Source organism: Colletes gigas, unplaced genomic scaffold (assembly GCF_013123115.1).
Source record: "Colletes gigas isolate AHSC1104 unplaced genomic scaffold, ASM1312311v1 Colletes_gigas_Sc00001, whole genome shotgun sequence".
NCBI lineage: Eukaryota > Metazoa > Arthropoda > Insecta > Hymenoptera > Colletidae > Colletes > Colletes gigas.
The window spans coordinates 9,472,956-9,484,159 of NW_025106630.1; the positions used below are offsets into that span (position 1 = coordinate 9,472,956).

Sequence of the window (11,204 nt, forward strand, 5' to 3'; positions counted from 1 at the left end):
ATCTCGTTCCCAAATCGTTTCAAATTATTTCTCGCTCGCCATTTTTCTTTAGACCATCTAAAGTTTCCTTTGGTCCCAATATGAAACCTGAATTTTTCCCGATATCTAACAATGTATCAAGATTCTGACTGACCGAGCATTCGCGATCCGTGAATCAAAAGATCCAAGAATTTAGAAATTTGTCAGTTCCTCGTCACCCGATAGTCGCGACGAACGCTCGAGGATATTCGATGAGGATTTAAGCGATTCTTGATCCACGGTTTACGAGGTTCTTATCGGCAAATAGAAATCAGAAGAGGCTCGCACGCTCGAGCGACGCCGATTCGTGACCCTTGGCAAAGCGATTCGCACGTGTCCTCGGGTGAAAGTATTGCCGTCGATCGTTTTGGATTCGAATTTACGGACGACAGCGTCGCGTCTGGGAATTTCGAATGTTTCCTGGCCCACCTGGCACGCGGAATTTATTAATAACTCGATCGGGAGAAAGAATTTCTAATTCCTGGCGATACGTTTACGGCACCAGCGTCGGTAAAATTGCAATCGACGACGTTAGACTAGCGATCGGAATCTATTAATATCGTGCTAGCTTCGCTGGACGAGTCCCCGGTGACACACGCGAACGTACAAGCAGATAATTTCTATGCTAACCGGCAGCCGTACGACAGCGCTAATTAGTCCTTCCACTTATCTGTAGGTGGGATCAATTTCCATTACTACATAGGTGAACGCTCGTCTAGCACCCGGTCGTACGTCAGCATAACGAACAGTTTTCACAGTTAGCGACACCGAGATCGCTCGACGGACCGATCTTCTTCCGTATTGTAATCGATAAGACAATTTCACGGTTCGGTAGTTGATCGAATTTAAACAAGACGCGTACCCGCACCTACTTAATTATTTGTTCACGGAAACGTCACCGATTCTGAGCATCATTAGAATTATAAAGAGAAGCTCAAACGATCCAGCGAACTGGAGATAAAATTAAAAGATCGTTCCCCTTATGCCAAAACTATAATCGTTTGTTTAAAATATGGTTCAATTTAATTATTCGCGACCTGTCGTCCCGGAAACTTTAGATCCAGATATGGAAGCTGCCACCGATCGCTAGATAATGAAGTTTGACTTCCAGAAGGAGTGACTGTTAGCGTCACAAGCCTCACGGAAATCTGTATTAATAGCGTCAACTTGGGAGACAAGTTCCGAGGAGTTTGATATTAAGTCGCAGTAAACGTGGACTTTGGTGTTCGTCTACCAGCTATTACCCTTTGATGTTCGTTAATTAATACATTGGAACATTGATAGGATAGTTTCTCCATGATTGCGCTACCGAATACTTTAGAATTCACGGACGGGATAGAAATTCCATTTCATGCGGGCTTCGAGGAATCTTCCATAAAATTCAACCGCGTCCATTGCATTTGAATATAACAAGAAGTTTCAAACAATAATTGATTTTCTTTTACACGAAGAAGCGTAAAGTTATTATGCTCATAAAAAATATGGAATGTTACAATACCCAGTATTTTCCACACTCGTTAAAAATGCGTGTATCTTAATTCTGTCGCGTAAAGGTGAAATAGATCGCGAGCTCGTAGATCCTGAGCTTCAGCCTAAGTCAACATCCGCCCGTAGCAATTTTCTCGACCGATCCTCCCACTTTCTCGTGTTCGGTTCATTCAGTCGAGTCCCCTCGTTATCGCCTGTATCTCGGTTGATCGTCGATGAAAGGTAACCGCCGAGCGATTTCTCGACGCTCTCGAAAAAGGATGCGCCCGGTCGCGGATGTCCAGATCGTGGGAACGCGATTCGTGGGTCGGTTCGGATAGGTCGCGACCCGTCTGGAATTATTCGGGAACCTTGCCGGTCGCCGACAACGAGACACGAATTGCACGCATCGTGAGTCGCTTCGTAAAACATCGGGAACGTCCCTTCGAGCTCGTTAAAGTGCCTCGACGAACTTCCTTTTATCGTACAAGCTCGTTTACCTGCACTGGATGGTCAAACTGCTAGACAAAATTATTAATCGACCAATTGCCTCGAGCTTTATCCGTTAAGAAGGAACTTTTATTTATCATTGAAATATTTCATTTTTCATTTGGCTATTTTAATACATAAAATACTTTCAAGCTGATCGTGAATCCGATAATTTGACCAGCCATTCCGGGAATAAAAAATTGTCCCGTTTCATATTTATCCCGGTTCCAGCGAGAGAACGAATTTCCAACTGGATTCTGGACAGATTCGAGTGAATCGTAATGAATCCGTGCGTCTGACAGACTCTTGACATCCGTCAATAGAAAGTTAATTTCGTCTCGGGGCCGAGTGGTTTGAAGAATACAGATCAATATTTGCTGTTTCAGATGACACGGAGAAGATCGACGGAATTGTGTAGGTGGCTACTGTTGGCTGGGCTCGTCTGCTGTTCGTCTTGTCAAAGCGTCTCGTCCACCTTCGAGAACAAAACTGGTAAGTTTGCAAGCGTCGGTTCACCGTTGGCAACATTGTTAACGATAGTAATTTTTAAACGCTCCGCGGGACGGCAAAGAACGCGACGTTGTGTAATTTGTAGACCGTAATTAAAAGACCGTCCTCGTTAACCCTTGATTCCGCAGCCTGGGTTGCAAGCTTTGTTAGCTACCTGAAACAATGCTGGCTAACTCGCGTGACCGCCCACAAAAGGTTTACTCGAGCACCGTGGTTAGCATCAGCGACCACTTATTTCACCACCTTGCAAGGGCGCGACATTCTCAGATAGTCACGAATGTTTTTAAAAATCGTTTCGACCAGTACGTCGAAATTCTCATGCAATGGTGGTGTTGTTAAAGTTACCATTTTACGTTCTGAGGCTTCGTTTTCCAAATGCAAACAATTATAGTTCACTGATACTTATAATCGAATCGAACGATAGCTCCAAATCATTTCTGTACCAATCAAACATTGTTTCCAAACTCTTGCGCGCCAGAAACTCGATTAGAAATCGGTTTGCAGAGACTCTAGCGATCAGAATGGCCGTTGTACGATGTTTGGACGGCTTCCAGAAACAGTTTTCACGCGTGCGATCGCGTACGAGGTTTCCACGTTCAACACAGAAGGATTCGGCCTTAGCGTCCATTTTTCTTGGCCGAATGATGTATGTCGATCGAAGTCTGTTGTCGTTTGTAGTTCGTTTCGTGGAATCTCCTCGACGCTCGAACCAAGAGGTTTTGGAACAAATTCAATAGCCGATCTCCTGAGTGGATCGCTTCGAGGCGAATGCCAGAAGGTGTAGTGGATTTGTCGAGCGTTAGATTACGTGGCCAATGAAATATCCGAGTTCGCACATCCACGTTCTCATCGGCGGCTGGCTTTGCGACAAGCTTTGCGGATACTTCGATCGTCATACTGCAGGAAGCTGCGGAAAAAGTTCGCCACTGGCACGATCCAGGGATCTCCAAGCCAAACTCCGCGTCTTCCGGCGTTTCGACAAAAGCTGTGCCATTTTGTTCCAGAGCTCTTTCAGTTCTCGATACTTTACTCACCACGCAACTGTTTCTTTTCCAAGCTTCTGCGTAAAATAAATTTATGAAACGCTGTTAATGGTCCTGTTTTGAGAATTTGAAATGGTTTGAAATCTATATTTTGTAGAAAATTCTCATATATTAGATTCTCATATCAAAGACTAGTCGAGAGCGTAGTTTGGAGCTTACAAATTTTGCAAAATGGGTTCTCCAATTCCCTTTACGCTTACAAAAAATTAAAAAAGTAAACGCGTATAGATGCTTTTAACGTAGTTTTGCAACACAGTTGAAATATATTTAATATTTTCCGCGATCTCGCGTTCCCGAGGGTAAAAAACCCCGAATCGATTCTTCCCAGCGTTCCGCGAACTGGCTCGCTCGTTCCAAAGCGTCGTCGAGTAATTTTACCAGCGAAGTTTTTAGGCTGCCACGTAATATTTAGTAAAAGTGTATCCCTATCGTCGAGAAATTTTGTGTACTCACGCGCGTACGTGCGTGTGCTTGAGCGTGTGTGCCGGGTCAGTAGGTCACTCAGCTCGGTGCTAAAAGAATACTCACGCGTGTGGATACATGTGCAGCGTAGAAAAACGCTTTTATTTCGCGTTTGTGCTCGGGACGTTTAACGTTCGCGCGTTATCCGTGCCCGAGCATCGCGTATCAATCGTCGGATTAATTCTTTTTACACGGTCAGATTCCCATCGACCGCTGATGGATATTAGCGACTCGTTTCGTTCGTTGGAACTTGTTTAATAGGTTTACGTTCTCGAGGAATGTCGTCCAACTGGAAGCAATAATTATCTAAAACTTAACACGTCGGAACTGCTTCGCTTATAATTCGAGGAACGCAATGAGGAATACTTGTATTTAACATCGCCCGTTTACAAATTCCTCTTTCATGGACGACGGTTTATACAATAAATTAAGGTTAAAATTCAGAATGTTACTTCGAGACTACCCGAATGGATCAAACGACCCTACTAACCGAACTTCTTTACCTGGAAGGTGTGGTTGTTGATTCTCTTAATTTACGTTTAGACGCTTATGAGCGTCTATAGAAACATATTTGCACTCGAGACTAACTACTATGTACGTCGAATGTATTTGAGTTCCTTTCACATCGCGAAATGGGTATTAATCTCACGCAAGTTAATGTCGATTACAAAGCAACCTTTTGTCGTTTTCTTTCCTCGCAATTAATACGATCGGAATCAACGATGCCGTATCTCGAGAGTCGATAAGTCCGTGAGCCGCGGGAATATTAAGGTTTTTATATAAGAATAATCTCCGATGGCGCGTTCCACGCGATACACAGGCCGATAATTGCGAAGCTGACGATTGCTCGCAGGTATCGCGTGCATACGAAAGCAAGGAAATGTACATAGAGCCCGGGTGGAGCTGTTTTCGAGGGAACTGCTCCATTCGTCGACGACTGAGCAAAGATTCATTAAGGTTAAGAGGTTTGCAGTTCGTGCCGTCGTCGAGACGAGGGGAACGAATTTCTTCCGCGTCCCCGATTTATTGTTACGAGTCTTGAATCGCGGGCGTTAAAGGGTACATTGACGCCATCTTAATTACCGGTGCTGAACACTTGCCCCCCCCCTTCTTCCCCCCGGTTTTCTCGTTTACTTTTTCACCGGTTCTCGTACGCGACAACGCCGGGGAGACCAGCGTCGATGTCACCAGCTTCTCGAATCCACTTTGCTCCCTTCAGTTCGCGTGACAATAGTCCGGAATCTTTCGAGGAATTGCCGGGGATGCGGGATTTTTACGAGGTACGCGACCCGAAACGTCCAACGAGCGCGTCTATTACGAGGCTGCCGGCGAAACCGTAAAAGATTGCAGTCGCTTTCTTTCACGGTCCTCTGTTTCTCTCTCCTGTTTTGTTGTTTACTCGACGAACTTGCGTCGCGACTTCTTTCGACAAACATTTTTAATATTCGGTAAAAACCGAGGAGACGCGTTCCAGAAGACCGTGGAAGCGTGGAATAATAGGCGAAGCGAGGCACGTTGGAGCATATTGAAAGCAAAGATCGGTGATGCGGAGTGCATGTGCACGCTTCAAAAGCGTCGCGTTACTTTCTCGCGCTTTTATCCGCGCTTTATCCGTCATTATTCGAAAATGGACCGGCAACAACGAAAATACGCGCGTCCAGCTGGTCGGATCTGTGTTCTCCAAAAGTGGGGGAACGCGACCCCTTGTTTGGCGACCCAAGGAACCGTGAAAACAACTTTTAATGAAGATTCTGCAACGGTACCGCTGTCTCGAAACGTTTAGTCGATATTAAAAGGACAAATTTTTGTTTAAATAAATTCCAAAATAGTACACTTGTTCCCTTAACGCAGTCTCTTGCATATTCGATGAAAATATTTTCTATCTTTAGTTCAGATAAGAATTTTCTTCGGGCCCCCAATTAAATCGAGGAGTCAGAGTATCAAAGACACGGAATCGACAGTCTAATCGTGCAAACGAGGCGTTTGGTAGAAAAAAGTCCCGTCTCTCTCAAAGCTCGCGGAAGCAATTACCCGGCCGTCATCTTGGCGTTGCGTGAAATATACATCTCCGTGAAATATATGCATCGTGTAACCTGCAAAACTTCCGAGATCGTACATCTAGCCGTGCATTATGCGCAAATGGGACGAGAAACATAGCCGGAGAAAGAGTGGGAGAGGGGGAGGGAAAGCCTACTGGCGGAGTAAACGTGTACACTGCGTACGTTTTCATGGCTTTGGATGTACGCGGATGTGTCGCGTCTCGTGATACATGTATTTACGCGACCCAAGGTTTTATAAGCAGCAGATGTAACCTTTTAATGTATTCGAAGTGAGAGAAATCGACGGCTTAACGAATCTAATATCCCCCTATCGTCGTCTCCCCGCGATGTTTCTTGTCGAACTTCCAATTATCGCGTAGGCATTTTCCAATATCGAAAAGAGCAAGTTGCATTTTGCACGTTCAAAATTATCCAAAATCAGTGACACTGACTCGAAATAACTTTTCTGAAATTAATTGAACGTCCCGGGAGCCTCCCACGCGAATGGTTTCTGGAATATTTTGTGATCCACGGGCCACGGAATGGAAATTGGTCCACAGTCGGAGACGCTGCTACGATCGCCTTGCATTACGTATGCGCAAATGGTACGAGAAACGTAACGAGAATGAGAGAGACGGGGGTCGAAAGCGTACCGGTAGAGTAACAGTGTTCGTACATCGCGTACGTTTCCGTGGCTTTGGATGTGCAGGAGCATCCGCGGGGCTGTGTCGCGTCGCATGACACGTGTATTTATGCGACACGACTCGAGTACTGGCGCCTGCAGGCCGTTTCGTTCCCGTGGGACATTCAGAGACACCGGGTGAGGTGAACCTCGGCCCACTCCGGCATGCCGATGAAACATTTATCCGTACGTCCATGCTCGTAACGAGAAACTGGAAGCAGGAAAAATAGAGAAACCGACAGCCGTTCTGGCCGTAGCGCGCGACTTTTCCTCTCAGGACGACAATTTTCTACGATCTCACGGGACACCGAAATCTTCGATACTACCCCTGTCGTACGGACGAAATTTTCATTTAAATCCTGTCCCTGGTATCCTTCGCGAACGCTTTAACCTCGAATCTTGCCCACGAACCAGATAGAAATTACCCAAATTAAGCAAACGTGGTGATAGAACGTTCAAATAAATTTCTAAATCTGTTGGCAATGTTGCAAGTGTCAAGACCCCATAACTGGGTGAAAGATCTATTCGTATACCTCGTCTGTGGCAATGCTCAAGAATCTTTGATGAATCAATGAGAATAAAAATTAACCTAGTCAATTTGCTAATATTAATTGCATTACCCGGCTAAGAGCGATACGATTATTAATTGAACTGGATATTGTACAGCTTCGTGAAATATTAGAATATTTTCCAAGCTCCGATCTTTCGTATGCTACGAGAAGAAATTGATTTTCTCGAAGCTATTACGGCGATGTTCCACCCTATTCTAAACGCAGAAAGACTTCTTTGGGGGAAGATGTTCCTGGCGCATGGAAGTCGAAAAGGATGTGCAGACGCAACGAATGAACTCCGGGACACAAGTGCACGAATATGGATGCACTTACATTCCATATCCCGCGAGGAAGCTTACCGATAATGGCTCTCGAGAGCTCGCGTTTTCTCCTGCATTATCGAGTCAGTCGACGTTTCTATTTCTACCATCTGTACCGAGGCGAACGAGTATCATTAATGCCGGCATGTCGGGTACAGCCGCGTACGAAACGAGGCAAAGTGCGTTACGTTTCAGAGAAATCATCCCATAATCGATATCAATATTTTCCCAGCCAGCGAAAACGGTCTCATCTATCATTTAGCGTCGTCGAACGTTTCGTAATATCCGATCGAAGCGTCGAGGAGTAATTTCACGCCTCGTAATACGACTGGCATTCTCATTGATCATTACGAGGCGCGAAAAGAAGAGTATTTAAAGTAAATATCCTGTATCTCGAAAACAAAGTCTCGGATTGAAAAATTACGAAATTATTTAAGTATCAACGTTTCTGTTTTCAGGCCAAGGCGATAGCAAACCTCGTGTGTTTTCGCCCCGAATGGACTACGACGAGTGGACGCCCCTGGGCCGTGGGGATCCGTTGAAGAACAATCCGACCTTCGACTACGTTCCTCCGGTTCTCGATCGCGTTCAATACTGGCTGGATTCCCACACCACGGAGCCGTCCGCGAAACGGGACATCCTCGTTCTGGGCGTCACCGCGAAGAAGACCAGCCCGAAGATACCGGAACAGTTCCTGAAGTTCGTCGACGGGCCGAAATTCACGCGATCGAACCAGGACGTGTCCTACAGGAACGACTTCACCGGAAGCACGGGCGCGGAACCGCCGAAAGTGGTGCGCACGTCGAACTTCCGGAACGGACCGATCGACTATAGGAATCAGAACAGGATACAGTCGGTGCCAGCCAGCTACTACCCCAGTCCGTACTACAATCAGAAGACGAAGCCCTACACGATGATGTTGCCGCCGCCGTTGGTCCAGAAAGACAAGATCGTCAGTTTCGCCGAGCCCACGCAACAGTTCAGCACTCAAACGGAGGAAGGACCGGCGCTCCAGGACACTCAGTTCTACGCTGTACCGTCCAAGAATTACAATCAACATCCGCCTCCGCCTCAGTCTCCAACGAAGTCCCAGTCCTCGAACTCGTTCAAACCGTCGAGCAAAGGCACGATAGTGTCCCAGGTGGAGACGATAAAGAGCGTGTACGCTCCGTCTTCCGTGCAGCCTACGAAGTCGAGGTACGAGGCGGTCACGACCCCGTCCGTCTCCTTCGAGAAGTCGAATTTGATTTATCAGTCGACTCAGACTCTGTCCGGCGGTTGGCCAGCCAACAACGGTCCTGCCTCGACGCCAACCACGTCAGACGCGAGCCAGTCCGTCTGGCGGACCCCGGACTACTCCAGGGACCAATACGAGATCGACCACCATGTCGCGGCCTCGTCGAACCACGAGGTCGTGGTCGAACAGAACGCCAACATAATCGTGGACGGGGACAGCAACGAGAACGAGGAGGTGGTCGTGGGTCAGAAGGAGGCGGTTTCGACGGAGAAACCGATCGTACAATCGTCCGCGAACTCGTCGGAGAACGCGAAGGACGAAGAGTCCGAGAAGATGCATATCGTCGTGGCTAATTCCCCGGCTAGCCTGGACGTCGAGGCGCAAACGACGAAGAAAGGCCCAGTGGCCGTGGTGATGCCCATGAATTACCCGGAGAAGAAGCCGAACCTCGCTTCTCAGAGCTCGAACTCGTCGGAGCAGAGCGTTTCGGAGAACCTGACGATGGCGACGGAGACGTCGAGCGAGAAAACGCCGAAATCTCAGCCCCAACCCGTCAGAAACTCGGTGACCGGTTCCCCGATATTCCAAGACCCCCAATCCTCCGTCGTTTTGCCCAACAGAATGGCGGCTCCTCATCAACACGTTGCATCTCAGCCCACGGCCATGCCGCCGCTCTCCCGTTACCCTGTCGGCTCCCTCCACATGTTCGGCGTTCCCCAAGCTCCCCTTCAATCCATGATGCACTCCCAGCCCAGGCCGAATCACGCGATGATGCACTTCTTGGGCAGCATGCGTCCGAACATGGGCTTCCGGTTGCCTGGCCCGATGTCGATGTTCCCGCCGATGGCCCACATACACGCGCCGCCCTCGAAACCGATGATGAATCACATGGGAGCACCCATCGCTATGGATCAGTCTCACCGACCCCCTCAGATGCAAGATTTCTCCGCGGGCTTCACTAATCCGCCAGCCTCGTCGTCTTTGACCGCGCAGACGATGGACGAGCAACCCTTCGATCATCATCGATCTCGCGCCCCAGACACCACGACGTTGATCACCACGCCCACGCCGTTCCTCTCCACCGCCCCCACCGATAACCCACCCGTTATCGTAGACGGTCAGGATACCGAGAAACCGAATCGTTCGCCCGTCGAGGAGTCCACGACCACCCCCCAGGTGACGACCGTGCCCAGCCTGACCACGGATCCAATTTTCTCGCATTACAAACAACCGGCGAAACCTATTCGCGGTCCGATGTACTTCATCATTCAGGGCCACTCGAAGGTGAAGACGTACAAACCTACCGTGACCAAGCACGGTATGCCGACCCAGAAGAACGAGAACGTCACCGAGAGGCAGCTCTCGAAGTTCGAGCAATTCATCAAGGAGAACACGAAGAACGAGAACGTTGGTAACGCGATCGCGGAGAAGAAGAAGGCCGAGGAGAAAGCACGGGCCGAGAAGCTCGTGCAAGCTAGTCAGAACAGTCTGATGAGCCTCGTGGAGAGCGGTTTGGGCAGCTTCACCGTGTCGCCTTCCTCGTCCGCGACGGAGGAGGACCACCAGGCGAACTCCGTCACTACGATCGAGATCAATGGCAACTAGGTCCCCCGTTAATCGCGTTTGAAAACATTTTACCGCGAAAGTGAATCGACCAGTGAGCATCGATTCCGGAACGTACGGGAAATCGATCGATCGAACTGCGCGAATCTGAACACTCGCGCGAGAATCCCGTGGGATCGAAACGACCGGATAACGCGTTTCACGGTCTCGGCTCGGGAGTGATCAAAATACGTTTCGTAAGGTAAACGCGCCAGCAGTCGGACGTCCTCGACACTTTTCCCCTGGAGGAACTCGATCAAACCGCGTCAAATCATTCTTTTGCACTCGTGGTTCAGGGATTTCGTCGTGATCGCCAACGTGTTTGAGTAGTCGAACTTTATTAGGTCTTTTCAGGATCATTTTGTTCAAGATGTATTGGAAATTACTCGAACTCGTCGGTGTTTGATGCAGTTTGATGGTTTGTAGGCTCGCGTGTTGGGTACCCAATTGGGGGCACACCAACGACAGTAGAATTTCTTTAGGATTATTTGGGATCGTTTGGCCTAAACTCGACTGTTTGGAATCACGTTTGATGCAGTTTGACGGTTCCAATTGGATACCCTGCAGCGTGATTAGGATTAGTATAGATAAACGAAAATTTCGAAGGCTAATGGCTAGAATTTCGATTCAGGATGATCGACAAATTTCATAGACGATCGTTCTGACGTCGATCCCTCTGATGGTGTCGTTTGGTGCTGTTTACACCCCTAATCGCGTTGGAATTTTGATGAAATTGATACACGTTGTGGTTTGTCTACTCCTCCCTCGATTCTAAAAACTGTCT

The 11,204-nt window shown here is 48.0% G+C and overlaps 1 protein-coding gene across 1 annotated transcript in view; it reads left to right on the forward strand.

Moving 5' to 3' along the window:
* LOC122395504 overlaps positions 1–10,549 on the forward strand; it is a 28,134-nt gene extending 17,585 nt beyond the window's left edge. Inside the window, exons 2-3 of the mRNA XM_043393119.1 lie at positions 2,361–2,466; positions 8,040–10,549. Coding sequence (XP_043249054.1) covers positions 2,361–2,466; positions 8,040–10,423 — 2,490 coding nt within the window. The 3' untranslated portion in view covers positions 10,424–10,549. The remainder of the gene's footprint in view (positions 1–2,360; positions 2,467–8,039) is intronic.
* The last annotated feature ends 655 nt before the right edge of the window (positions 10,550–11,204 follow it).